Source organism: Camelina sativa, chromosome 8 (genome assembly GCF_030686135.1).
Source record: "Camelina sativa cultivar CO46 ecotype springtype chromosome 8, ASM3068613v1".
NCBI classification, from domain to species: domain Eukaryota; kingdom Viridiplantae; phylum Streptophyta; class Magnoliopsida; order Brassicales; family Brassicaceae; genus Camelina; species Camelina sativa.
Genome location: NC_141887.1, coordinates 27,548,912 through 27,576,395, shown reverse-complemented (window position 1 = coordinate 27,576,395; position 27,484 = coordinate 27,548,912). Strand labels below are relative to the sequence as shown.

General features: G+C 37.5%; 9 protein-coding genes and 1 pseudogene across 13 annotated transcripts; 6 read left to right on the top strand and 4 right to left on the bottom strand.

Moving 5' to 3' along the window:
* Positions 1-206: 206 nt before the first annotated feature.
* LOC104708529 (putative sugar phosphate/phosphate translocator At5g05820) lies at positions 207-3,084 on the bottom strand. The gene is made up of 4 exons (XM_010425118.3): positions 2,036-3,084; positions 1,437-1,540; positions 1,098-1,326; positions 207-812 (listed from the first exon to the last, which is right to left on the bottom strand). The coding sequence occupies exons 1-4, from the start codon at positions 2,480-2,482 to the stop codon at positions 666-668; spliced, it is 927 nt and encodes a 308-aa protein (XP_010423420.1). The 5' UTR covers positions 2,483-3,084; the 3' UTR covers positions 207-665.
* A 4,024-nt stretch (positions 3,085-7,108) lies between these two features.
* LOC104708527 (uncharacterized) lies at positions 7,109-9,504 on the top strand. 2 transcript variants are annotated; one of them, XM_010425116.3, is made up of 3 exons: positions 7,203-7,789; positions 8,091-8,356; positions 8,800-9,504. In XM_010425116.3, exons 1-2 carry the CDS (start codon positions 7,416-7,418, stop codon positions 8,332-8,334), a joined length of 618 nt encoding a protein of 205 aa, XP_010423418.1. In that variant the 5' UTR covers positions 7,203-7,415; the 3' UTR covers positions 8,335-8,356; positions 8,800-9,504. The 2 variants fall into 2 exon arrangements, with proteins under 2 accessions (XP_010423417.1, XP_010423418.1); XM_010425115.3 differs by lacking the exon at positions 8,800-9,504 and having other exon boundaries at positions 7,109-7,789; positions 8,091-8,568.
* LOC104708528 (uncharacterized) lies at positions 8,587-11,765 on the bottom strand. Its single transcript, XM_010425117.3, has 3 exons — positions 11,127-11,765; positions 10,633-10,998; positions 8,587-9,381 (listed from the first exon to the last, which is right to left on the bottom strand). Exons 1-3 carry the CDS (start codon positions 11,445-11,447, stop codon positions 8,746-8,748), a joined length of 1,323 nt encoding a protein of 440 aa, XP_010423419.1. The 5' UTR covers positions 11,448-11,765; the 3' UTR covers positions 8,587-8,745.
* Positions 11,766-13,545: 1,780 nt separating this feature from the next.
* Positions 13,546-15,771, bottom strand: LOC104708526 (plant intracellular Ras-group-related LRR protein 1). The gene is made up of 3 exons (XM_010425114.3): positions 14,897-15,771; positions 14,476-14,642; positions 13,546-14,397 (listed from the first exon to the last, which is right to left on the bottom strand). Exons 1-3 carry the CDS (start codon positions 15,638-15,640, stop codon positions 13,764-13,766), a joined length of 1,545 nt encoding a protein of 514 aa, XP_010423416.1. The 5' UTR covers positions 15,641-15,771; the 3' UTR covers positions 13,546-13,763.
* A 1,455-nt stretch (positions 15,772-17,226) lies between these two features.
* On the top strand, positions 17,227-19,233 carry LOC104708525 (UDP-glycosyltransferase 76C2). Its single transcript, XM_010425113.3, has 2 exons — positions 17,227-17,902; positions 18,283-19,233. Exons 1-2 carry the CDS (start codon positions 17,407-17,409, stop codon positions 19,158-19,160), a joined length of 1,374 nt encoding a protein of 457 aa, XP_010423415.2. The 5' UTR covers positions 17,227-17,406; the 3' UTR covers positions 19,161-19,233.
* A 172-nt stretch (positions 19,234-19,405) lies between these two features.
* On the top strand, positions 19,406-21,118 carry LOC104708524 (UDP-glycosyltransferase 76C1). The gene is made up of 2 exons (XM_010425111.3): positions 19,406-19,947; positions 20,048-21,118. The coding sequence occupies exons 1-2, from the start codon at positions 19,527-19,529 to the stop codon at positions 20,932-20,934; spliced, it is 1,308 nt and encodes a 435-aa protein (XP_010423413.2). The 5' UTR covers positions 19,406-19,526; the 3' UTR covers positions 20,935-21,118.
* Positions 21,119-21,218: 100 nt separating this feature from the next.
* On the top strand, positions 21,219-22,841 carry LOC104709922 (UDP-glycosyltransferase 76C5-like; annotated as a pseudogene). The gene is made up of 2 exons (XR_015564713.1): positions 21,219-21,658; positions 21,858-22,841. The product of XR_015564713.1 is annotated as a UDP-glycosyltransferase 76C5-like (transcript).
* Positions 22,519-24,148, top strand: LOC109124966 (UDP-glycosyltransferase 76C3-like). 2 transcript variants are annotated; one of them, XM_019228841.2, is made up of 3 exons: positions 22,519-22,656; positions 23,083-23,595; positions 23,796-24,148. In XM_019228841.2, exons 2-3 carry the CDS (start codon positions 23,106-23,108, stop codon positions 24,140-24,142), a joined length of 837 nt encoding a protein of 278 aa, XP_019084386.2. In that variant the 5' UTR covers positions 22,519-22,656; positions 23,083-23,105; the 3' UTR covers positions 24,143-24,148. The 2 variants fall into 2 exon arrangements, with proteins under 2 accessions (XP_019084386.2, XP_087319555.1); XM_087463429.1 differs by lacking the exon at positions 22,519-22,656 and having other exon boundaries at positions 22,864-23,595.
* A 227-nt stretch (positions 24,149-24,375) lies between these two features.
* Positions 24,376-24,955, top strand: LOC104708523 (RING-H2 finger protein ATL54-like). Its single transcript, XM_010425110.2, has one exon. The coding sequence runs from the start codon at positions 24,407-24,409 to the stop codon at positions 24,869-24,871; it is 465 nt and encodes a 154-aa protein (XP_010423412.2). The 5' UTR covers positions 24,376-24,406; the 3' UTR covers positions 24,872-24,955.
* Positions 24,956-25,176: 221 nt separating this feature from the next.
* On the bottom strand, positions 25,177-27,471 carry LOC104708521 (deoxyhypusine synthase). 2 transcript variants are annotated; one of them, XM_010425108.3, is made up of 7 exons: positions 27,101-27,471; positions 26,817-26,987; positions 26,474-26,692; positions 26,283-26,369; positions 26,081-26,186; positions 25,570-25,805; positions 25,177-25,472 (listed from the first exon to the last, which is right to left on the bottom strand). In XM_010425108.3, exons 1-7 carry the CDS (start codon positions 27,293-27,295, stop codon positions 25,383-25,385), a joined length of 1,104 nt encoding a protein of 367 aa, XP_010423410.1. In that variant the 5' UTR covers positions 27,296-27,471; the 3' UTR covers positions 25,177-25,382. The 2 variants fall into 2 exon arrangements, with proteins under 2 accessions (XP_010423410.1, XP_019084498.1); XM_019228953.2 differs by having other exon boundaries at positions 26,817-26,983; positions 27,101-27,439.
* Between the last annotated feature and the right edge of the window lie 13 nt (positions 27,472-27,484).

The window sequence follows — 27,484 nt, the reverse complement described above, 5'->3', positions numbered from 1 at the left end:
TTGTCCCCTTCTCTCTGTTAGCTCTTTCTCCCCTGCAGACTGTTATCACTTCCAATTCTGATTCTCTCTGCTCTGCTCTGCCCACAACAGTTACTACACAGCTTTGTGATCTCAACAACTCAGAAACCTTGAGATAGCATAATATTGAATTGAATTCTCGCATGATGACATTACTAGGAAAAAAAGGGGTTTAAAGAACAAAAAGATTAGGAACTTTTTCTCTTTCCATTAACTAATCGGTGTTGTTGTAAATGTTTGACATTACCAAAACTAAAAATGTAAAAGAATCGAAGAAAACAAAAAAAGCTACTTCAACAAACAACCTACGAGAAAAGGCAAGAGAATCCGAGAAAGGACAAAAAGAAAAAAAAGGTTACTTATTCATAGAAAATTCTCTAAATTCTTTGCCTTTGTGTAAATCAATCATCCTTGTGTTGCTTTGCTTCTCGTGTTTCTGCCAACAATATCCATGCTTTTGCCCCAACTTTTCATTAAGACAAGAGTCAGTTATGCTGTGTAAGATTTTGGTAACAGCAAAAGCGACTACTGGCCTGTGTTTTCCATATGGGAGAGAAAAAATAAAACATATATATATATATATATATAAGGAGGAACGAGGAGGAAGAAGAAGAAGAAGAAGCTTGGTGTGTGTGTGTTTGGTGTTCTCATTTGCTTCGTTTCTTGGCTTCGCTGTAGAGGATCACTCCACAGACGGTGAGGGAGTAACCCAGCATTCCTGTTACTGAAACCGGATTCTTAAAGATTAGAATGGAGACCACCACTGCTACAGCTCCTTTGGCGTTTCCTAGCACCTGTCACAGACCAATCAGAACAAGGTCGTATGAGTTTACGTGAATCACATCTTGAGATTCATTTTGAAACGTAAGGGCACAACACGCATATTATCATACACATAAGTACATTTAAAACCAAATCCAACCGAACATCCAAGAAACATGACACTAACAGGATCAAGCTGGTAACTGTTTCTCACTACTTCTACACATACTTGGACCGACTCTGTGTCAACCAAATATAACATATCATCTAAATCTACCATAAACAAGGATGTAAAAAGAAACTGGACTGTAAATTACCTGCAGAGTGAGGGCGCTAGTGTGTTTCGTGACTAAGAAATTAGTCAAGTTGACGAAATAGGCGAGCGCTGAATTGAATAGAAGATACCAAACGATCCTGAAATCATCTCTTGCAAGTGCAATTGTAATGCCGACAACATTTTTCTCCATGATAAGAGTAGCAGGCAGAAGGAACACGACAGCTATTGGAGCCATGTAAAGGAGGAGATTCATGGAGTTGAGCTTTTCCCTTCAATACAACAATTAAGAATCTTTTTAGCAACACTCTTTAGGATATGCAAACTATTGCTACATAGACCTTTAAACAATCACACTGAGACAATGTCAGCCGTATCTTACCCTTCAGAAGAAAGTAAAATTCCTTGAAGCACTGATTTAAGTGCTCTCGCAGCTGTGGCTGCAATGCACATAAGGAATCCAAACAGGTGAAAGCTTGGCTCACCCTGAGACAACCAGAAATTAAGAAATGTCAAACAGAGGAAAGCACTCAGAGAAATAAAGAAGATATCAGAGGAAGCAAACACATCACACAGAGAAAGAACAAAAATTTCCGCTAATCAAACATTATGAGCAACAAATGTTCATAAGGTGAAGAGAGGATGAGTGAAACACAGAATTTCAGCGAATCCAAAACATAAAACAATCCAAAAAATTTCTAATGTGAAACGTAATTCAACAATGTCAGAGCTTAAGAGCTCGTAGCATTGGCCATAAAATGAAACTGAACCAACCATATTAATCTCGTAATGACATCTAAGCTTCTTGCTCCAAAATTATACCTATGATGGCAGCCTATGAATTGAATCAACCAGAGCAATTCAAACTCTAATTCACGCTTTTACTTCAAAACTATATCAATCTCTCTAAGAATCCATCAATTTTATCAAAATGCAAATACTTAAAAAAAGGATTCAACTTGAAGAGTGTTGGAGAATTACCCCACTAGCAATAACAACACCGGTGACAACAGGGACGAGAGTGAAGTAAGTCAACCAAGCCTCCCGCTTAAGGGTCATCAAGTAAGCAAACACGGCCGTGAAAAACGGCGTCGTAGCACCAATGGCCTGGTTAAAGGAAACAGGGAGAAACCGAAGAGAGATGTTCCCAAAGACCACCGACACACAAAAAACGAGGCTTAAAGCAGAGATCTTGAAGAACTGAACACGGGATCGAATGGTCTGCATCGGAACCATCTTCAACCAAGCAATGGCGACGTAGCTGAGCAGGGAACAAGCAGTCATGTGACACATGGTGAGAAAGATTGGGTATTTGAAACCGTAGTTGCTGAGCAAGTACTTGTTCAGCAACAATACTCCAATGTTGGATGAGTACCAAGACGTTACTAGCCCGATTGTGAAAAACCGACCATTCGTCGCCATCTTCATCTTTCGATCTGAATGGAGATTTCAAATCTCAAAAACCCTATTCTATTAACTTTTTGCGGATTTGGGGATTTTGGTGCGAATCGAATCTGGACCCAAAAAAAAAAGTACACAGATTTTTTTAACGAGTGATGAACTGATGATGACAAATGTTTTATTCCATCGATCAGCTGAGAACTCTCTGGGTTTTAGGTTAGAACACGCGAATATGGCTGGAAACGAAGAACCCAGGTAAGCAAAGCAAAAAAGTTGGGATTTTTTTTTGGAGGAAGATGATGAGAAGAAGAAGCTTCAAAAAAAAAAAAGGAGAGATCTTGCTTGGCTTAAAGCTGCAACATCTCTCTCTCTCTTAGTTCCAGTTTTTAAGTAAAATTTTTTTTTATTAATCCTTTTTATTTCGGTTTCATGGTTGTGGTGCGTTAATGTATTGTTTTATATATATACAAAAATGTCAGTTTCTCTAATTTTTATTGACTTTTTAAAAAAAAAAAATTTAGGGTTACTTGAGGATTCAAAGTGTGGAGGAGATGTGTTGTAAGTTGTAACAATGAAGAAAAGGAGCCTGTTGACTTTGTTAGTAATCACACTTTTTGACAATGATTTACGTTTTGTGAATGAATCAAACTAGTACTACTACTAGTTAGGGATATCAATTGGGCTGACCATGTCTAAATGGGTTTGTCCAATTACCTCCATTTTTTTGACATTCATGGTTTAAGCCCAAATAAAACCATGTCCAAATATGTTCAAACCAAATAGGATCATGACCAATTGAGTTGTCTATGAAATCCAGATTATACATAAACTCATCAAATACTTATTTTTAAGATTAAACTTATAAATTCATCATTAACATTCAAAAGTTCATACGAAATCCATAAGTAAGTTATAAATCCATACATAAGTTATAAATCCATACTAAATCCATAAATAAGTTATAAATCCAATACATACTCATACTTAATGGTCTCATACTCATACTTAAATTAATGGTCTCATACTCTCATTCATACTCTAATCTTCTTTCTTACACCTTCTCATTCCTCCCCTTCTTCTTCTCATGTTTCTCCTTCTTCTTCTTCTTTATCTTCCTCAAAAAACTCGGATCCACCTACCAAAATGAAAACTATTAATGAACCATCACTTCATTTATAGAAAACAAAACAAAATCAAGCTATAAGAGTTAGTATACTTACTAATTTCCTCAAAACCTCTTAACCAGTTTCTTGCACAGATAAGTGCTTGCACATTAGATGGAAGTAGACGGTTCCTGTACTTGTTTAGAACTTGACTTCCCACACTAAATGATGACTCGGAAGACACTGTTGTTATAGGAATACAAAGTACATCACATGCCATGCGAGATAACTCTTTAAAACGTGCTGCATTATCTTTCCAATACTTCAAGACATCCAAACTCTGAAACGCAACCATATCCAAAGCTGGTTCATCCAAGTACATATCTAAAGCCGATTTTCCAATATTTGTCAAACTTCCGCTTCATGGTGTCCACCATTTCACAAATGGTCTCATCCTCAGATATTGCATGAACTTCAAGCCAACTTTCAATTTTCCAAACTTGCATAAAGTACAGATTCACAGTAGGATATTTAGAGCCTGAAACAATTTTTGTTATTTCATCAAATGGCCTCAAGAACTCGCATATAAGCTCTGCTCTAGACCACTCCAATTCAGACGGAAACCACTTATAACTCGGCTCCACTTCAGCAAGATTACGCAGCACATCTTTAAATTGGATCGCTCTAGACAACATTAGATGGGTTGAGTTCCAACGTTTTGTCACATCCATAACAAGACCAGCTTTAGTATGAATCCCAACAGTTTCAACACACCCTTAGAACATTTGTTCTCAAGACTCTGAAATCCTCACAAACTTGACACTTTCCCTAATTTTATCTAAAGCTTTCTCTATCACATCTAATCCATCTTGAACTATCAGATTCAAAATATGAGTTACACACCTTACATGAAAAAACTCTCCACCACAGATCAAATCCTTTCTAAGTTGCCTTTTTAGAACTCCTTGCATATTATCATTCGATGAAGCATTGTCTACAGTAATAGTAAATACTTTCTTATCTAACCCCCATGCTTTCAACAACTCAATCAACTTCATACCCAATGCAACACCAGAATGAGGTGGAGGAAAAGCACAAAACGATATTATTTTGGCTTGCAAGTTCCAATTTGCATCAATGTAATGTGCAGTTAAACACATATAACCTTCCACGGTTATTGCTCTCCACAAATCAGTTGTAAAACAAACTCGACCCGGAATTTCACTCAAAATCTGCTTAAGTTTGTTTTTCTCTTTCTCAAAAATTTTCAGAACATCAGCAACTGCAGTATTCCTACTCCAAAACTCAATACTCGGATTGACATATGCAAAAGCTTCCCTAATCCTTCTACATTCAACAAATGAGTAAGGAAGATCATGCTCTATAATGGCAACAACAATCAACTCACGGAATACCATCATATCAATCTTTCGACTATGAGTACTAGGAGTACTACCAGGAGTTTTGGAACAAGTTTTCATATGCCTAAGCAAAGTAGTTGTTCCATTCCTATCCAGATTCAAGTGATAATTATACTTGCAGTGGTTACATATAATATGATATTTATCATCTTTATCTTTCTCTCCAATTATAGTGAAATTTTTCCAACACCTTGAATGTCTACATTTACCTCTTTTCACTTGAGCATGAGATGATTCACCCATGAGAGATTCATCTTCCACCAGATTGTTTTCATCTTCCACCAGATTGTTTTTTTCTTCCAGCATATGTCGATCCCATTCAGTATCACTCACGATGTAGTTATCATCACACAAGCTCAGTGATTTGTCCATCTGTGGACATAAAAATCAACATCACAAACCCAGTAATTAGAGTAATTAGAGTAAAACCCACAAATCCACAAACCCAGTAATTACGAATTAGAGTAAATCCACAAAATTTACCTTTTCAAAAGTTTGCAAAGTAGAGCTTTAGATCTGATTGAAGCTCCAAGCTTCAGATCACGAGAAGCAGAGCTGCAGAGGAGATGATTGATGACGATTGACGAGATGAATGATGATTTGAAATCGATTATCGCCTGAGAAAGAAACTTAGAATCGATTATCGCCTGAGAGGCTGAGAGAGAAAGAGGAGAAAGAGAGAAGCGATGAAATGAAGAAAAAAAAGTTTCCCTAAATTGTAAAAACCCTAATTTTCTAGGGTTATTGGATAGCCCACATCCAAATTAGTTTTGACCATATATCAATGGGCTAAATTGGTTTTAAACCCATTTAACCATTTTAAATTTGGTAATAACCAAAATTAGTCCAAATTAATTTGGACTGGACAGCCCATGGTTTTAGAGACCAATTGACATCTCTACTACTAGTACTATAATCCTTGGCATTTGTCTTGCCTAGAACTCAATAAAGTATCTACTTCAGTTTTAAGCATATTTAATTGACTAAATTGCTGAATCGTTAATTTAGTAAAAAAAAAAAATTGCTGAATCGAACACGAATCCTTTTAATTAATGAATCAAGGAAGCGTTTGGTTGATCGGTTAGATCATCCTACTAAACATCTATTTAATTAGTTAGGCAGTCGACGATTATAAATTATTTTTTTTACGAATACAAAAAATATTTTCAGGAAAAAAAATCATATAATTGTTAATTAGCAGAAGTTTGGCAGAAATTTATGTTGAACTTTAAAATAAATTTAGCAAACCTTTTTGAGCAAGTGGGGGTGTTTAAGTCTAGTGGTAAAAAGACCAATAAAAAAAAAGCTTTATTAGCGGTGTAGCAAAGGGAATTATGTATTAGTATATAGTTACAGTTTAGAATCGATGCATGAGTCTTACTTAAGTCAAAACAATTTATAAAAAATGATAGTGTATACTGTATAGCAATTTAACTTGATTGTTACGATCATTCCTTGGTATCTCTTTTTTTTTTATTGGGTTTAGACTATAAATCCCTTTTTGTGAGATTGGGCTATACTGGATCAAATTCTCTGTTGTTGTTGTTGTCGTTGTTGTTGTTGTCTGTGGACTCTATGGTCAACCCCAACGGTTAAATTTGCAATAAAGCCTAGACGTAAACAACTTGATATATATCCATAAGTGGCTACTTCTTCTATACAGAACCAATGATAAATTGGTATATAAATTTATGTCGAATAATCTTAATTTGGTCATGAAGAAAATTACAAACTATACTATATTTTTGTCTAGTTACTTATACAGTATTGAAAGTTACTTAAATAACTCAAAACAGATTTATAAAAACAGCTAAAAAAAATTTTAGATTTTAATATGCTTGATTTTCTGCCTTATATGGTTTGAAGTTGTTGTTTATTATGGAGTTTTATATATGCTCTGTTTGTCTTTTTTTTGGACTCAATTTTATTTCAATAAAACTTCTATGATCAATTTTATCTAAGTTGCTTAGTTTGTCTCCATTCCTATATTGACAGTAAAAGATACTAGTATCATCAAGCCTATCATCCAACGATATTGAATTATTCATTAATTTAGGTTAGGTGTGTATATATACTTTTAAGATATAATTAAAATCCCTATAAGTGACGGTAATGACGAGAAATAAATTAGAGGTGGGTCTGTCTCTTTAGCTTTGTTTGTTTAAAATAATGTTTTATATCAGATTCCCCAGGTGAACCACAAGAGAGAGAGAGAGAGAGAGTGTCTGAGAGAGAATCTGACGACGATCACTTAACTCCAAATCTCAGTGGTACACATGTAATTTTACTCTTAACGTTTCAACCAGAACTCTCTCTCTCTCTCTCTTTTTCTTTTCTCTCTCTTTCTTTCAAGGAGCTTGAGAGGCTTGATGATCACCTTCTCAAGTCTCATTTCGTAATTTACATGAGGATTCCTCATCTGGGTCTTTACGAAAAATGGAATCTGTGCAGCCACCACATCTCGAGACCCTTGTCTCTGTTCAAGTAATCCATGGTGGCTCCAACGAAGACGGAGAGCCTCCTCGTAGGAGCTCCGTTGCGGTGGAGGTGAAGGAAGGAGAGATAGTAGTCAAGGATGAAGACAGGAGATCAAATGCGTCGGTGTGTTCGGTGGAAGTAGATCTGGAGCTTGGAGGATTGCCTGAGAAAGCCTTGCAATCTGAGAGAGATTGTAGGATTTGTCACATGAGCTTAGATGCAGCGAATCTTGAATCTGGTGTTCCCATTGAGCTTGGTTGTTCTTGTAAAGCTGATCTCGCTGCTGCTCATAACCACTGTGCTGAGACTTGGTTCAAGATCAAAGGAAACAAGTAAGTTCTTTAATATTATCCCCAAACTCAGATAATGATGGTTTGGTAGTTATTTCCCACTATGAGTACATAAAAATCTAACCTTTAAGATAGTTTTTCACAAAGGCTAATACTTCCATAAACTTAGGAAAGTTTACTTTTTTAAGTGTTTTGGTTATTGTCACTTTTGGCTTTCACTGTCTGCTTGATATGTTCCAGTTTTGAGACCAATTGTTTTCAGTTTAGAGACAAAGCTTTGCTTCTTTTTTTTTTCTTTTTCTTAAACCGTTGTGATGAGATTCATGGTTGGGCTGTTTTGCAGAATCTGTGAAGTATGCGGGTCGATTGCTGGTAATGTTGTTGGGACTGTTGAGGTGGAGTCTGAGGAAAGTCTTAATGAAGCAAATGGTGTAGTAGTGAATCAAGCTCTGAGAACATCTGGTCCACGATTGGCTGAAGCTAGAAGCTTCTGGCAAGGACATCGGTTCTTGAATTTCCTTTTAGCTTGTATGGTCTTTGCCTTTGTGATCTCATGGCTCTTCCACTTCAATGTCCCCTCTACATAGCCAGTAGAGATCTCTGGGAAAGGTATTTCAATCTTGTACCAATGTCATTTTCCCACTTTTAAGGTTATTGTAAGTTTAGAGAGGAAGACCAAGACCTAGAAGAGCGCATAATGCGATTGATTTGCGGGTTGTTATTTCTGTCTTGAAAATGTAAATGTGTTTTGTGGTTGAGGATGATAATGTATATAGCTCTAGTCACACTCTAAATCTTAATGCAATTGCAGTCTTGTGAAAGTCTCTTCTCTTATCTCATTGTGAAAATCTGATCACTTGCATTGCATTTTGCATCCCAAGAGTTCAGTGATTTACAGGAAACCAAAAAAACCAAAAATAGAAATAATATCCTTTGTTCCGATGTTGTAATAGATTAAGTTATGTACAAGAACCGAAACTGGGGGGTGGCCATGCTTCTTATGTCTCTTCAGTGACCTCTGATTCATCTTCCTCTTCTTCGACAATTGCTAGGATCTTAGAGGAACTAATCCTCAAAGAAGCGCTCCGGATCTTCATAGGCAGCTTCTCATTGTTAGCAGCTAAACCACATTCGACTTCTTCTTCTTCGTCATCATCCTTCTTGAGATCAGAAGGCGGTAAGAAACAATCCATAGACAAACCTTTGATGTTAAAATCCATTTCCTCAATCTCCCAAGTCTCTTCCATCCGAGTCCTCGAGTGGTTATCCGAGTTCTCACCAAACCGAAACAGAGAAACAGAGCTTTTGCCAGCGTGTGCAACCTGGATACCATCAATGGTCCTGTAATCTTGGATCAGAGACTCCATTGTTGTCTCCCAGAAGATGCTGTTATCGTCTTGAGCTTTGATTCTTAGAAGGTGAGAGTCTTCAAGTTGGATCAGAAGACCTGTCCTCTGGCTGAAACATCCCCACACAGTGTGACGTATGATCTCTACATTGCTGCTGCTTCTCGCCTTGAGTGCTGATGGCTCTGCGTCTAGTTTGAGTATGAAACAGTCTTCGTCATTTATCTTCTTCTCTCCCATGCATACCGATCTTGCGAATAGATTAGCCGTTGATTTTGGATCAAGACCCTGTTGTTATTTTTTCAGAGATTTATGTCAGAATAATAAGTAATGAAAAAACACTTGAAACAAGTCAAACGATAAGTAACTTAATTTCATCATTTTTACAATTTTTTTTCCAAAGCAAACAAACGCTATTGTTTTGGTGACATCAGAAGATCTTATGTTGTAAAAAAGTAACTAAACTAAAACTATATTTGGTAATGGGAACAAAAGTCTACTTTGTTAACAAAGAATATCTATAGTTGGAGATACTCTATTTACTATAATATCTTGATGGTTGTTGTTAGTGGTGGACCATTGATAGATGGTTCCAACAACCTTGGTAATTTAACTTGTAAGCATTTTGTCCACGTTGAAATGAGAATATTAAGAGCTCAGTTCCATGGGACACGTCACACTTTACTTATGGACCATGGTCATCTCAAATATCAAATATCAAAAGTCATAAGTAATTTACATTGTAAAATATGTGTGTATGGTTCTCTTAGGTTGTATATCAAACATTATACGATGACCACACACACAAAGATGATCAATTATGTCATTTGACAAAGTTGAAGGTAGGTTAGCTAGACAAATTTTCTTTAGAAATAAATGAAAACAAAAAAACAAAAGAAGAGGAAGTCTGATGATTGAAAGATCTTTTTGCCAACAATCAAGGAAAAGTAAACTTCAACAACTACCAAGAATCATCAAAATCAGGATGGAATATAAGATTGTATCATCGAACTCCAAGTGGAAAAACTCTTTCAGTATCATCATAATGATCAGTGGATGCATATGCTTTATGAGACATAAAGGATCTTTGTCTTTTTCATGAATCAAGTATATAGACTAGAAATGTAGCATAACCACAAGAAAAATATCCACATCAATTATTTTCCAAATAATATTATTTCCGGTATTAAAAACCCCTAAAATTTCGCAGAAACATAAGAAAAGAATAAAAACCCAAAAATATAGAAGATAAAAAGGGCTATAGTCTATTTAATTAAAAAAAAAAAAAAATCATAGTTCAATTGTTTATTCCAATTCCATCATAGCAAAATTTCTTGCTAATTGCTATAGTGTTTCAATATTTTGGTTATTTTACCATCCATAGTTTTTCTTTTTGCAAATAATACGTTTGGCTATGTATTTCATATTCTTTAGAAAATGTCATTGATTTCACTTAAAAACTATGATTGTAAAAAAGTAATAACGAAATGATTAATAAACTATAGAAAAAAAAAAACAAAAAAGGGGATTGATGATTACCTGGAGGAAACGTCGCAATGGTCTAGGAGGACCACGAGAGGCATGAGAAGGATGCCAAGGAGTTTGTCTCCAAGCGACTTTGGCGTCACTACCGGCACTGATTTTGCAGCCTGAGACGACTAGCTCAAGACACCATAACTCTATCCCCTTCTGCCACAACACAAAGCCTCCCACTTCTCCTCCTCCGCTCTTTATACTCCTCGCCTTCACCATTTTGCTGTTCAAGCTTCCTTCTCCTGTGCAAAACTCTGATGCCGTCATCCTCACTTTTCCCATCGCGTACATGCTCTCTACCGCGTTTAACGCACGATCGCCTCCTACCGCCGCTATGTATTGCTTCACTATGTATTGTGCCATCGACATCTCCTGCATATTTCCAATACAAAAAAATGAATGCGAGTAAAAAAAAATACGATCTAGATAGTGCTTTCGTTTGGAAATACCTAATAGCAAAAGCAAATGTAACTTAATACTCTAGGATAAAAGTAACTTACGAGAGGTTGATCTTTGATGTCTTTGTGGATGGGGTTCTCGTAATCGTTATGGTGGTCAGGCTGAACGGGGAGAGGGATCAAAGGAGCTCCAACGACTCCAAGAAGGAGCTGGATCTCTGCGTTACGACCACCAAAGAGTCTTGTCATGTTTGTGGCTGTTGCCGTTCCGGTTGCGGTCGCGGTAGGTTTTGACCAGTAAGACTTCATTTGGTTCCATCCTGGTTTTGTCTTGGACGCAGCAAACAACTCCTCAGGCATTGGAACCTCGAGGACGGTTTCTAACCCGTCTTCGAGGTTGTAATTTGGACATAGTTTCCTCATATTAGCTCCAAAAAAAAAAAACTGATTGGAGGAATTAAGTTGAGTGAAGAGACAGAGAGAAAGAGAGAGAGAGAGACTAATCTATGCAAAATTTGGATTTGATGAAAACTTAAAAGAGATTGAAATCAAGAAAGAAAAATTCGTCGTTGTCACCAACCGACCGGAACGTGGGGAGGCCTTTTGTTTTGTCGTGTCTGCACGCTCTCTCACTCTGCTTACGTCTTGTTTATGTATTTACACAAGACATGGGATCAAGATATATATTTGCTAAGTGCTGCGATATCTATTTTTTCGTTTTTAGTTCATAATATAGCAATCTTTTAATTGCTAACAAATTTATGACTATATCAACCTCTAACCGAATCGAATATGACTTAACTATCATATTTTTATTTTATTTTATATGTTGGACCTAATAATCGTGCAACAAATTTATTAGAAGTAGAGTATTGACCCGTTTAATACTATCATTGTAGAAAGATTAGCAGCCATTAACTACGATAGTTTCTAACAAGAATTTTTTTTCTTTGTACATGGTCTTTAAAGTTCGGAACATCAGATTTTAGATTCAATAATAGGTTTACCAAATGATTTTATGAACTGAACAAATTAATATATATCGGCTTTGGCAGTGTCGTGACATCCGTTCCCTAAACTCGTAAGTCGTAATCAAATAATATATTTCCCATATTATAAAATCTATAAATAGTAGTATTAATAAGTTTTTTTTAACTTCTGAAAATAGTATTGATAAAAGTAATACACGAGTGCACATCTAGTTCTATACTTGTCTATCTTGACTCTTGATTATCAATTAGTGGCATGTAGAGCGGGGAGTCGTTATATGTGAACCAAATTATTTTATGACTAAAAATCTAAACCAGAACCTTCTGGTGTACATGTACATCTCCCAATTCCATGAAATAAATCTTTTCATCTTGATTATTACGGGACCCAGTCACCCAGATATATATGAGATATTATTTTAATTCTAAGACTATATAAACTATAAAAGCTAACTAAAATATCACTACCAAATCGATGGTTAAAATCAGCTATCATATTAATTGTAACTTGTAAGACTATCGTTTACTACAAGTGTACAAGCCTAAATCAGCCATTCCTTGTATATTTGTATATGGTTTAGAAAATCTTTATATGGACTTGCAAAATTTATTTAAAATAGCTTCAACTTTTTGTATTTTTGTTAAATAACTATGTGTATTGCACGTTCATCTGAAGCAGCATTAATATGATTATGCGTTTATGTTGTTTTCCCTTTTTTCTTTTCGGAATATAAAATCAAATACCATTGATGTTGTTGTCTACGACTATACAATATGCATTTTATTGCACCGTATATCTATTTGATAGTACTGTTGAGGAGTATAATATTAAAATTTGATTGAATCCGTCGTTTTCGAACATTTCAAAGCATAAACAAAATCTTTTGTAATTTTGATTCTCTCGCAGTCATATAGAAAAATAATTTATGGTAATCGTAAAATAATACATGTTTTTAATTATTATTTTAAATACCATATTAAAATATACTTTTTTTAAAGATACCACAAAATATTAAAATCCTTTCTTAATTCTTACAAATTTTATATTCAATAACGGTTGTAAATGTGTTCAAGAAAGCGGTCTAGGCGCTAGACAACGTTCAACAGACGTCTAAATGACCGCCTGAACCGCTTAAAATTACATAAATTTTCTTTTAATTTTTAACTACATATAATAAAAAATATTAAGTTTTATATTTGTATTTGTAATTATAAACATTTATATGTTGTTAATATAACTTAAATAAATGTATATTTCTTACTTTTGTTTATAATTTATAATTTTTTAATTTTTCTAACATATATTTTTAGATATTTTTATATATATAATGTTTTATGTCGTAAACGCCTAAACCGTCTAAAAACAGTCTAGACCCCGACTAAGCAATAGGCACTGGATCACCGTCCAGATACCACCTACGACTTTCTTAAACATGAACATAATAACAAAAAAATTATGTTTTCATCGCTCAAAACTCAAAGAGTGTTGAAGAGCATACATAAAAAAAAAAAAAAAAAAAACTGGTTACCACTTTAGAAGAAGAAATATAGTAAACAAATAAATGAAATGTTATGAGAAATATAAAGAATAATAACATTAAAAATCAGAAACAAACTAAAGAGCAAAATCTATATACGGACACAGTGCAGCAGGGGAAGGACAATTCAAAAACTGAAGTGGAGCTTCTTGGGAAACTGTTTCTTCAGACATCAACAAGAAAAATGTTAAATGAAACCTCAAAGCCACAATTCACAGCTGCTGGTCAAGGTAAGGATCTTTAGGCGAAGTCGAGCCAAGATAGTCCGAAACCTCAGTAACATACGTTTTCAGCTTAGAGGTGGTACGGGTGAGCCAATCCGCGTTTGTCTGATCCATCTCATCCTTCAGATTGGCCATCTTCTCTTCCTCTTCCAACATACTGACCCATCTCTTACCCATATACATTTTAACCGCATCCACGCCTTGTTTCACCACATCCTGAGGCGGGACCACGAGCGGGTTTTGGTCCAAGTTCAGTTTGGTCAGGTTCACAAGCGTGCCAAAAGCGTCTGGAAGAGAATGGATTTGGTTGTTACTCAAGTCGAGTTCTTGAAGGCTTATGAGATCGCCGAATGAAGCAGGGAGATCTTGGAGATCGCTGAAGTTACTGCTCAGGTTAAGGTACTCAAGGTTTGTGAGCATCCCGAAAGAACTTGGAAGACCATTGAGTTCATTAAAGTGCGCATCAAGGTAACGCAAGGATCTCATTTCGCCAATAGACGTTGGTATGGATCTGATTTTGTTGAGATGGATCAAGAGCTTCTCTAGTTTCACTAGCTCGAATCCAATGTTTGTTGGTAAGTAGGTAAGATTGTTGTAGCTTGCGTCCAAGACAACCAACGATCTGAAAAATTTGACAACAGAAGTAAGAAAGAAACAGAGAGCTTAATAATAACAGAGGAAAAATAATCAAAACACTCACCCACAATGGCAGATGGAATCTGGTAAAGTTGTGAGTTTGTTACAAGAGACATTCAAAATCTTCAATTTAGACAACAAACCGATCGAGTCAGGTAATGTCTCCAGAAAATTCGTGGAAACATCGAGTTCAAGAAGGTTTTGCAACCCGGCTATCGAATCTGGAATGGCCTGTCACAAACATAAACATTTTGATACAGACAAGCAACATACACTTTTAAATCTATCTCAATCTTAACATCACCCACAAGAACAATACCAGTTCCACTACTTAATCTAGACATATCCTAAGACTTTACACTAAAGACTCAAAAATCCAGAGCAGAGTTTACAACTTTGACACATACATAACAATATCAAGAATTTTAACAGATAATATGATCAAAGATTAAGAACTTGACTTTTTATGGGATGTAGAAACTGACCACAAGCTGATTGTTATAGAGATTAAGAACAAGGAGGCCTTGAATCTTTCCAAATGCTTCAGGGAGCAGTTTCAGTTTCCGACCAGACAAATCAACTCGGTCCAATGGATTCTCAGAAGCAGCTTGTTGCAATATACTCACAACCTCTTCATTGACTTCAACCTCGGCAGCTTCCTCCTCAGCCACCGCCGCAGCATTCTTCTCCGCGGACTCGTAGATCCTCACGAGCCTCTCCTCAGCTTCTTTCAAAAGCTTCTCGTAAGATTCATGAAGCTCGTTAAGCTTCAAGATCGAGTTATACCAAGTCTTTTCTACTTCCACAGCTTCTCTCCTCTTCTGTTCCTTCTCCACCACGTCACTATCTTTCGGGGAGAGAGCGATCTCCTCGAAAGATTCCGACAAAGAAGCCTCGATCTCGACGAGCCTTGCACGAGCTTTGTCGACGGTTTCGTGATCGGGTCTAGGTCCTAGGGTTCGAAGAACGGATCGGGTCTGAGAGACGTCGGCTATAGCGTTAGTCATGGAGGCAAGAACATCGGGATGAGCCAAGTGAGGCATCTGAGTCACGATCTCGATGGAGTGGCTCGACGACGATGATGATGAAGAAGAGGGATCGGATTTGGAGGAGGAAGCTGACGACGATGATCGGTCGACATCGGGAGAGGATTTGGCGGTGAGGGAAGGGAGACGATCCAGTACGTAAGAGAGAACAGGGAAATTCTCATGGTTGAGTTCCGTCGCCATTGTTGAGAGAGCTTTGAGCCTTTGAGGGATGTGACAATATTGGGAAAATTGTGGAAGAAGAAGAATAAGTGATAACTATTACGTCTCTCGTTTCTTTCCGAACTATTTGCATCTCTCTCTATTGCTAAGTCAAAGATCCATAATTTACACGTGGATTTTTATTTATTCACAAGAACAAATTTTAATGTTATTTTTTTTTAACGACAAAAATAAATATATTTTTCTTTTTCTTTATCAAAACCTAATTTGATTGATGCAAAACGCAAATAAATCCATAGGAAAAAAGGAAATTACATTGCTTGAGATGCAGAAAAACCGGCAAAAGACAAATTATCCAACAATAGCATATCAATCGGTGAGACCCAATATTTGGTGACAATTTATGGGCTTCAAGGATCTTTGGAAAAAACTACTCATGTTAATTTTTTGGAAATTAAAAAAAAAAAAAAAAAAGAACTATTGTTATTGCTATTGGGTCGCCTAAAATTTTGCTATATTCCATTTTTTTTTTTTTTTTGCGAGAATACGCATTTTATGGAGATTAAATGTTTCCGATATGATCGAAAAAAACTCTTAGGAAGCTGGTTCTAACCATCAGTCGAGAGTCCCAGACATGTGAGGATCGCTGTTGTTGTTACCATGCATAAAAATCTCCATCTACGACCAACAACGAATAGTAATACCCTCGGCTTACCATCTTTCTTCTTCCTCTCGTTCTCATTTCTAATATCCCACGCCACATCTCTTTCTCTTGCTAAGATTAAAAAGGTAAAAATCAACCGGTTAGCTAAAAACAATTAGTACTAGTATACAATACTTTTTAATTCTCAACTACAAAAATGATTCACGATGATGACGACGACAATGTTAGACCTACCTAAACACTTGTTTAATTTCGATGTTATCTTCAACTTTTTTTTTTTTCATCTGCATTTTATTGATAAAACAAAGGAAGGATATAAGTTGAAACTATAAGAGCCGGCGAACTATTGAATGTTCCCAGAATCATTAGCCTAAACGAGGGAAACTACATCCGGAAGAAACGGGAAAACTGATTATAAAGCAAACACATAAGTAGAAACTAAACAGAAACAAAAGTTTAGGAAAAAATGAAACCTGAACACTATAATTGAACAAAGGCACGATAGACTTCTGCAAAGCTTATCTATAGAACATTAAACATCGGAAGCACCAATAAAGCCGGAAAGATCTCACACCAACGCCAAACCAGAAGCAAACCGACAGAGAGGAAAGCAGGATACCAACGCGACCAAAGACACAAATACAACTACCCAAACACCTCATCAGCCAGACTAGAAGGACAAGAAGCTTAAAAGCAAAGAAAACCTTGAAACCGACTAGAGACAAACCACGCAAGATCAAACTGTTATTAAAATTAAAACGTATTTTTACTTAAAAAATAAAACCGATGTTATCTTCAACTTAAAAACGTATTTTTACTAAAAAAATCCAACTTTAAAGTAAACATTTTTTGTTAAAAGTAATAAATATAAAATTAAAAACTCAATATCTCTGATAGTGACCCGACGAGGAGTATTAAAATTGAAAACGTCAACAAAACCGGTGGAAAGTTGAATGGTCTCTAAAACCAAACACACATAGCAATAAAAGCTTTGTCTCCATTATAGATTCTCCATATCTGAGAAATAAACAAACGATTGGATAAAGTACACAAAACTTCCATCTTTTTTTTTCTTCACAAAACCCCAAACAAAAGAAAAAAAAAACAGAGCTTTTCAATTTCAATGGAGGAGGAGAAGAGAAATGGTCTAAGAGTGATCCTCTTCCCTCTTCCGTTACAAGGTTGCATAAATCCTATGCTTCAGCTCGCCAACATCCTTCACTCGAGAGGCTTCTCAATCACTGTGATCCACACGCGCTTCAACGCACCTAAAGCGTCGAGCCATCCACTCTTCACTTTCTTGCAGATTCAAGATGGCTTGTCTGAAGCTCAGATTAAAGATGGTCCTACTTCGAATGTTATGTCTCTGCTCGCGCAAATCAACATTAACGCCGAGTCTCCGTTTCGTGATTGCTTGAACAAGGTGTTGCTTGAATCTAAAGAATCATCATCGGAGAAGGTTAGTTGTTTGATCGATGACTGTGGATGGCTCTTCACGCAAACTGTTTCAGAGAGTTTGAATCTTCCGTGGATGGTTCTTTGTACTTTCAAAGCCACTTTCTTCAATGCTTATCCAACACTTCCTCTTATCAGAACCAAAGGATATTTTTCAGTTTCAGGTAAATTTTTCTTGAAATCCTTATTTTTCTTTAGGGTCAATTTGCTTTTTAGGAAAAAAAGGTAAATAAATTGTGTAGTAAAATTTTAAAAATATAAAATTGCTTACTTTGACTAAAAGGCTCTTCGTAGCGGCGCCCAATGAATGTTATGCTACTAGTTTATTTTAGCTTTATGTCATCCAATGAAAATGAGGAAAAAGTAAAAAAAAACGTGCATTTATTTACGACCATAATTATGGTATTTTTTATTTTTTTAATACGTGTTATCGAATAAATATGACGTATTATTGCATGTCAAGAAAATAACATACTAAAATAGCTAATGTGGTTATGAAAATTATAAGACGGTTTTGAGCCTTTTTTTTTGTGTGTGTCTTAAGATTCGGAAGCAGAGGACTCTGTTATTGAGTTCCCGCCGCTTCAAAAGAGAGATCTTGCAAAGGTTTTCGGGGAATTCGGAGAGAAACTGGATCCGTTCTTACTTGTTGTGGTCGAAACGACTATGAGATCTTCAGGGATAATATACATGTCCTGCGAGGAGCTTGAGAAAGATTCGTTGACTCTATCTAACGAGATTTTTAAAGTTCCGGTCTTTGCGATTGGTCCGTTTCACAGCTATTTCTCTGCTTCGTCAAGCAGCTTGTTCACACAAGACGAGACTTGTATTCCTTGGTTAGATAGTCAAGAGGACAAATCCGTGATCTACGTGAGTCTAGGAAGCGTTGTGAACATTACGGAAACAGAGTTCTTGGAGATTGCTTGTGGTTTAAGCAATAGCAAACAGCCTTTCTTGTGGGTGGTACGACCTGGTTTGGTACTCGGCGCCAAGTGGATCGAATCGCTCTCTGAAGGGCTCCTGAGAAGCCTTGAAGAGAAAGGAAAAATTGTGAAATGGGCACCACAACAGGAGGTTCTTGCGCATCGAGCCATTGGAGGGTTTTTGACACACAATGGTTGGAACTCGACGCTAGAGAGTATATGCGAAGGGGTTCCTATGATCTGCTTGCCTGGAGGTTGGGATCAAATGCTGAACTCAAGATTTGTGAGCGATGTTTGGAATGTCGGAATTCACTTGGAAGGTCGGATTGACAAAAAAGAGATTGAGAAAGCTGTGAGGATGTTAATGGTGGAGAGTGAAGGAGAAAAGATTCGTGAGAGGATGAAGGTTTTGAAAGACGAGGTTGAAAGATCGGTTAAACAAGGAGGCTCGTCTTTTCTATCTATTGATACTTTGGTTAATCATATACTATTGTTGTAAGTTTGGAATATTTTTGCTAAAGATACCTCAACGTTTCTATTATATGCAAAAAGAAAAGAACCTGTTGTCTAAAGTAAAATCTTAAATTCAAAATAACTATTTTAGGTTTAACTAGGTTGTCTGTATTCATATTCCAATAGATTATGTCATAGTCATGTACACTTGTCACTTATGATGTCTTTGGTAGTGTGTAGGGCCTGTAGGCCAGTGGATGTCTTCTTGACTTATTGTATAGTCTCTCTATTCTCCAAATCAAATTGTAGAGAGAGGAAGAACGAACGAACAAACGAAGAATCTTGAACGGAGAAGAGAAACGAGAGACGTGTGATTCTGTTTCCTCTACCGTTACAGGGTTGTATAAACCCTATGCTTCAGCTAGCAAAGATCCTTTATACAAGAGGCTTCTCAATCACCATCATCCACACGCGCTTCAACGCGCCGAAATCTTCAGACCATCCTCTCTTCACTTTCTTACAGATCCCCGACGGCTTGTCCGAAACAGAGTCCCAATCTCGAGATGTTTTGCTTCAACTCACGCTTCTCAACGACAATTGCGCGAACCCGTTTCGAGAGTGTTTGGCTAAACTCATAAAACCTAGTTCAGATTCAGGAACAGAGGAAAGGAGAATTAGCTGTTTGATCGATGATTCTGGGTGGGTTTTCACACAATCCGTGGCTGAGAGTTTCAATCTTCCGAGATTTTTCCTCTGTGCTTATAAATTCTCATTCTTTCTCGGACACTTGCTTGTTCCTCAACTTCGCCGTGAAGGGTTTCTTCCAGTACCAGGTACGGCTCCGAGACTCATAATAGAATCATTCTTCTTTTTGGTCAAAGATTCAAAAGGAAACGATTCTGTTTCTTGAACTTTTTGGTATGTTTGTTTCAGAGTCCGAAGCAGAGGATCTAGTTCCGGTGTTTCCGCCGCTTCGAAAGAAGGATCTTTCTCGAATTATGGGAACCAACGCTCAGAGTGAGCCTCTTGACGCTTACTTGCATAAGATACTCGAAGCGACTAAGCCAGCTTCAGGGCTTATAGTCTTGTCTTGCGAAGAGCTTGATCAAGATTCACTTGCTGAGTCCCACAAAGTCTTCACCTTTCCGATATTCTCCATTGGCCCTTTTCATATCCATGACGTCCCAGCCTCGTCTAGTAGTTTGTTCGAACCAGACCAGAGCTGTGTTCCATGGTTAGATGAGCGTGAAACGAGATCAGTAATCTACGTGAGCTTAGGGAGCATTGCGAGTCTCAGCGAGTCTGACTTCTTGGAGATTGCTTTCGGACTTAGAAACACTAACCAATCCTTCTTGTGGGTTGTCCGGCCTGGTTCAGTCCGTGGCAGAGATTGGATCGAGTCGTTACCTTCAGGGTTCATGGAAAGTCTCGAGGGTAAAGGAAAGATAGTGAGATGGGCGCCTCAGCTAGATGTTCTTGCGCATAGAGCCACGGGAGGGTTTTTGACTCACAATGGATGGAACTCGACGTTAGAGAGTATATGCGAAGGAGTACCTATGATCTGCTTGCCTTTTGTATGGGACCAATTGCTAAACGCGAGATTCATAAGCGAAGTTTGGAGGATTGGGATTCACTTGGAAGGCCGGATGGAGAGAAGAGAAATCGAGAGAGCTGTGACAAGGCTAATGGTTGAGTCGGAAGGAGATGAGATTCGAGGTAGGATCAAAGTGTTGCGAGATGAAGTAAAAAGATCGGTTAAACAAGGAGGCTCGTCATCTCGATCTTTAGCTGAGTTGGTTGATCGTATATTATCATTCTAACAATACACTTTAGTTTGTATTTGCAAGTTGTCGTGTATCACGTGTTTGCATCGCTAATAGTATCTTATGCGCTTTGTTTAGTTGTAAAGCTAAGTATTTTGTCTCCTCCGGAGAGAGAAAACAAATCTGATACTATTTCTTTATTATTCATCGATAAGCGTGGAGTTAAGACCCTTAAACGCAATATTTAGTGTATTAATTTCTTATGTTGTCTAACTTCACTGCCATATCAAATCTTTTTTTGCGTTTAGATCGAAATATAAGAAAAGAAGACGAAAGCTTCAATGGAGAAGAGTAATGGCCTGCGAGTGATTCTGTTTCCACTTCCCTTGCAAGGCTGCATCAATCCCATGATTCAGCTCGCCAAGATCCTTCACTGAAGAGGTTTCTCCATCACTGTGATCCACACGCGCTTCAATGCGCCGAAAGCTTCGAACCACCCTCTCTTCACCTTCTTAGAGATCCCAGATGGCTTGTCAGAAACAGAGAAAAGAACTATCAATACCAAGCTTCTCATAACGCTTCTCAACCGAAACTGTGAGTCTCCGTTTCGTGACAGTTTGACTACACTGTTTGACCGATGATTCTGGATGGATGTTCACACATCCTCTTGCTCAGAGTTTGAAACTCCCGAGATTGGTCCTTAATACCTATCAAGTCTCCTTCTTTAGGAACCATTTTGTTCTTCCTCAGCTCCGGCGTGAAATGTATCTTCCATTACAAGGTATTCTCTTCTTACTTTACAGTCTAATATATATCTAACAAAATTGTTTGTTAAGTATTTAGTAAATATATCATCTATATATCTAAGTAGTAAATAAAATAACGTGATATCATGTAAAAGAGAACGTATAATTAGAAAATAAGATGGTATTTTCATATCATGTAAAAAAGAACGTATAGTTAGAATATTTTGCTTGCAGATTCAGAACAGGAGGATATAGTTCAAGAGTTTTGGCCGCTTCGAAAGAAGGATATTTCACGGATTCTTGATGTGGAAACGGAGCTACTAGATCCGTTCTTGGACAAGGTTTTGAAAATGACAAAGGCGTCTTCAGGCCGTATATTCATGTCATGTGAAGAGTTGGACCAAGACTCACTTAGTCAGGCACGTGAAGATTTTGAAATTCCGATCTTTGCGATTGGCCCTTCTCACAGGCACTTTCCAGCCTCGTCTAGTAGCTTGTCCGCACCGGATGAGACTTGCATTCCATGGTTAGACAAACAAGAAGACAAATCCGTGATTTACGTGAGTCTCGGGAGCATCGTGACCATCAGCGAATCAGAGTTAATGGAGATTGTTTGGGGTCTAAGAAACAGCGACCAACCCTTCTTGTTGGTCGTACGGGTTGGTTCAGTCCGTGGCAAGAATGGATCGAGACAATCCCTGAAGAGATCATGAAAAGGCTTAACGAGAAAGGAAAGATAGTGAAATGGGCTCCGCAACAAGACGTTCTAAATCATCGAGCCATTGGGGGATTCTTGACACATAATGGTTGGAGCTCGACCGTTGAGAGTGTTTGTGAAGCCGTCCCTATGATTTGTTTGCCTTTTCGTTGGGACCAATGGCTAAACGCAAGATTTGTTAGCGATGTGTGGATGGTCGGGATACATCTAGAGGGTCGAGTTGAGCGGAATGAGATTGAGGTAGCGATAAGGAGATTATTGTTGGAAACCGAAGGAGAAGCCATCCGAGAGAGGATACAACTTCTCAAGGAAAAAGTAGGAAGATCGTTTGAACAAAACGGTTCAGCAAATCAATCTTTACAAAATTTAATTGATCATATATCATATATCTAGTCGTTTACATGTTGCGTTTTGTTTTGTTTAAAACAAATGAACTGAAAGTAGCAGGCCACGTTTTCTGCAAATTTTTATTATTAACCTGCAACCTACTAGTACAAGAATCTTGTCATTTTTTTTGGGTTAAGTTATTAATTTTTCTTAGTTACAATAAAAAAAATTAGACCACTAGCTACATGCCCTTTGAGGGTAAAGGAATCTGGTCTTTCTTTATTAGCTTATTACATCAAGAAGAGTACAGTTTTGTCTCAGTCTCGACGTGCATGACTTTGTGTTATATATATATCTATGTTATCAAAAGGGAAATAATAATTGCATTCACTGAGATCTGCATTTGGATACAAGGTCAAAAAGGAGAGAAAGCTTCAATGGAGAAGAGTAATGGCCTACGAGTGATTCTGTTTCCACTTCCCTTACAAGGCTGCATCAACCCCATGATTCAGCTCGCCAAGATCCTCGACTCAAGAGGTTTCTCCATCACTGTGATCCACACGCGCTTCAATGCGCCAAAAGCCTCAAGCCACCCTCTCTTCACCTTCTTAGAGATCCAAGATGGCTTGTCTGAAACAGAGACAAAAACTCACGATGTCACGCTTCTCTTAACCCTTCTCAACCGAAGCTGTGAGTCTCTGTTTCGTGACTGTTTGTCTAAACTCTTGCAATCTGCAGAGGCAGAGACAGGGGAAGAAAAAGAGAAGATTAGCTGTTTGACCGATGATTCTGGATGGATCTTCACACAACACATTGCTCAGAGTTTGAATCTCCCGAGATTGGTACTTAATACCTATAAAGTCTCCTTCTTCCGGAACCATTTTGTTCTTCCTCAGCTCCGACGTGAAATGTATCTTCCATTACAAGGTATTACTTACTCCTTATCACTTTACCAAAGCTGTCTTATAGGATTGTTGAGTGTTGACTTTTTTGGCCCGATGATCTTTTGCTATATCTCAAAGTAACAATATGCGTTAAATATTACATGAAAGGTCATATGAAATTGAATACATCCGACATGGACCTCTATTATTGGCTCTTAAGTCTCAACTGCTTTACTTTTACAGATTCAGAACAAGATGATCCAGTTGAGGAGTTTCCACCGCTTCGAAAGAAAGATCTAAGACGAATTCTTGATCAAGAAACGGAGGTACTAGACTCGTACTCAGATATGATTCTACAGACAACAAAAGCGTCTTCAGGTCTTATATTCATGTCCTGTGAAGAGCTAGATCAAGACTCACTGATTCAAGCACGTGAAGATTTTCAAGTCCCGATCTTTGCGATAGGGCCTTCTCATAGCTACTTCCCATGTATTCATGAATTCTTCCTTTGTGTTTGGTATTGTTGGAATAAAACGTCTTCTTTTGGTTCACATTTCTCAACTTGTTTCAAAGAAAATTATGGTTTTTGAATATTAGACGGCTTTGCATAAGTTTAATCCTAGCTAGTCAATGACTGACACGTCACTTCAACAATTACACGCTCAAATGGATATGTGAATTTGAATACTTATCAAAGTCTTCCTATATAGGTGCAATTTAGTTTCCTATTTTCTTGCTAATGAGATCTTGCAACACACAAAGCTATAACTAACACAAGATTTACCTTTAAGATAACAAAAATTATTTGCACCATTTCTTTTAAGCTAATTACACTACTCTCCACTCACACAATCATGCGATCTTTTCCGCCGTCACCATCTCCCGCATCTATTGAAAACAATACTCATGATCATCGTCATCTACATGAAGACTTCACTCTTATGATCATCGTCTTCGTTTTGTATGGCATCGTTGCCATGTATGCAACCGTTAATGATGATCATTCTCGTGGAACTAATCTTAGATTCCAAAGACGGCAACCGCCTCTACCGCTGTCGCAACCACAACCGCCAATGTATCCGCGGCAGATTGATGCGATGATTAAAGAGATAGTTGTGGACGTGGAATTGTGTTGTCCTATATGTCTTGAGGATTTGAAGAAGGTTGATGCTGATGATGATGGTAAAGTGGTGGTTTGTTTATCCAAGTGCAATCATAGTTTCCACATGAATTGCATTTTTTCTTGGCTAAGACAGAGTCAGGATTGTCCAATTTGTCGTAGCTCTGTTTATAGAGGTGAAGTGACATTGATCAAATAATGGTGTAGGAGTAGGAGGTATTGGCGTATTGCGTTATAAACACTATTTTCATATAATTTGTCCTTCTTTGTCTCTTTTATATAATCTTTGGCTAGTACATTTTCTTGGGGTCATAAAAAAATCACTTCCTATTTCAATTTTTAAGGTTTTTAGTGTGTTCTACCATTACCATATTTGCTTTTAATCGTAGATAAGATTCCAAGAAATCATCTTTCTGCGTTTCCCATAAATTGGGCATGAGCATGTCCCAGTCACAGAACCACAATACATTGTTGATGTTGATATTGTTTAAAGGCAAAGGATCATTTGACCACCAAACTCCTGTATGTTTAATTAGTCAAAGACGATCTTAATCAATTTGAAATCAGAGCAAACAATAAAGTACATTCTGCAAGGCGACAATTTGCGTCACAGCCACATCAATATGTGTAGTGTTTTATGGGTACTATTTCACCAGTGTAAAAGCAGAAGGCGACGTAAGAATCCAAGGGCCTAAACGACAATCAGTTCTTTACGTTTTAGACTCACAGGTTTGTTCTCTCTTTGTGGCAAATGTTTCAGCCACCAACAAAGGGAAAGCTATGGTAGCATCACAGTACACCTGCAAGAAACGATCCAATATCATACTCAAAACCACTGAGTGAGTGAGAGAACTTAGTTAGGATGTGAAGAAATAAGAAGGCAGGTTTGAATCCGACCTTAACGGTTTTAGCAGATCCCCTTATTTTACCCCAAGACACGGCTTCATCAGGGCGTGCACCCGAGTCGCTCCCATCAAACTCCTGCCCGGTGTTTATGAATACGGCGTAATCTGCACCGTTACGCATCATATTGGCATTACATATGTGGTGCTTCGGTATGCCCCCTCCAAGGATTATCATCCCTGTCTTTCTTGGACTTGCATGGACAGCTTCACTATTCATAGCCCTGATATCTGTGTGTTCATCAAGCATTAACCAATTTCTTACAATCCACCATGAAACATTATGATAAGATTCTCTAACTCCAGAGTCTTGACCCAGCTCCAAACACAAAACCATACTGCTCTAATTTTCGTAGCTTCCGATTAAAGCCTTAGCTATCAAGTAACTGTAACGTCTGTTTCTGAACTGGAAAAGCTACAATTTACTGCTACTTACAATACAATAGTCTTGCACTAGACTAACATGAAAAACTCTATGACATTGCCACATTGAGTGAAAGAAGTACCTTGCACTACATCAATGACAAGGCCAGAGGTACGGAAGGAGTGAAAATACAGCATATCGCCAAGAGAGCCATCTGTTAACCCAGGGCAGAATACTGGAATATTCATCTACATATACACCACAAGAGGCAGAAAAAATTAATCCCTGAGTTCCTTACCTAACAGGATGCCTAAAATACTAGGAAGGGTAAAAAATTTGGTTACCTTGTATGCCCAATAAAGGTATGAACTCTCATTGTTTATTTCTTTTCCCAGCCGTGCTAACAGTTTAGAAGGAGTCCACAACACATTCTACAAGGAATAACCAGAGAAAGAAGGATTCATCAACAAAGTTATGATGCAAGAGAGAAAGCAAAATCTATTCTTCCTCTTTGATATAGATTGAGTAATAATACCTCTTCTTTCTGTTCCTTCAACATCTCGTCAAAGATGGGAATGATCCAATCCTCAAACTTGCAGTAGTTATCATTAGGAACCAGCAAGTTCCCAATTCGGTTCAATCCCTTAGACCGTAGATAAGCGCCAGGTAGAGAGAAATCACCTTTAAATGTAGGTGCAAGGCATTTGATGAGATCTTCCTCTACGCCACCAGTTGTAGTGACTATAACATCAACCTGCAAAAAAAAAAAAAAAAAAACATTAGAATCAAACAACTTCAAGCTAAAAGACAGAAATCTAAGCTAATCAAACTTTTAAAGCTGGATAATTTAACATCTACAAACAGGGTAAATCACTAACCATGTGATGCTGAACAAGATATCGAATAGTGTCTCTAACACCAGATGAAACAAGATTTGAAGTGAAACCCAGAAAGATTTTACATTTGACAGACTCTCTGAAAGATGGGTCTTTCTCCTCTTCACTACAGTCTTCAGCTACTGTGGTTTCATCAGCCAGTCTCCAGTCTAGCTTCAGTACAATTCAAACCCTCTGTTACTAACTGATTCACGCAAAACGAATAAAAAAAAAAAGGAGAAAACTTTATTTTAGCTTAATTGGAGAATGAAGGGAGCAAAAAAAACCATTAGATTGACGACATCAATAGCTTCGCCGAGATTTGAGGCTTGAAACCCAGTGGTGAGCATAGATCGCATAAGCTTTGGGTAATTTACTCCGTCATTGAAATCGTATCCTTGGATTTTGTCACACTTGCCTTCCAACGATTCGGATTCTTTGAAAACCGTTGAGTGAACCGAAGAGAAAACACGATCCTCCATATTGCTCGAAGACCAAAATCGATTTCGCTGGATCTGGAAGTGTTAGTAAAAGGGTTTTGGGAGTGTTCTAGGGTTCTAAGATTAAACGGAATAAAGGATGATGACCCATCTTCACAACGAATCTTTTTGCTGACATCATATGTTGAGTTCGGTCCGAATCTAACTAAACTCGGTTTAATAAAACTCGAA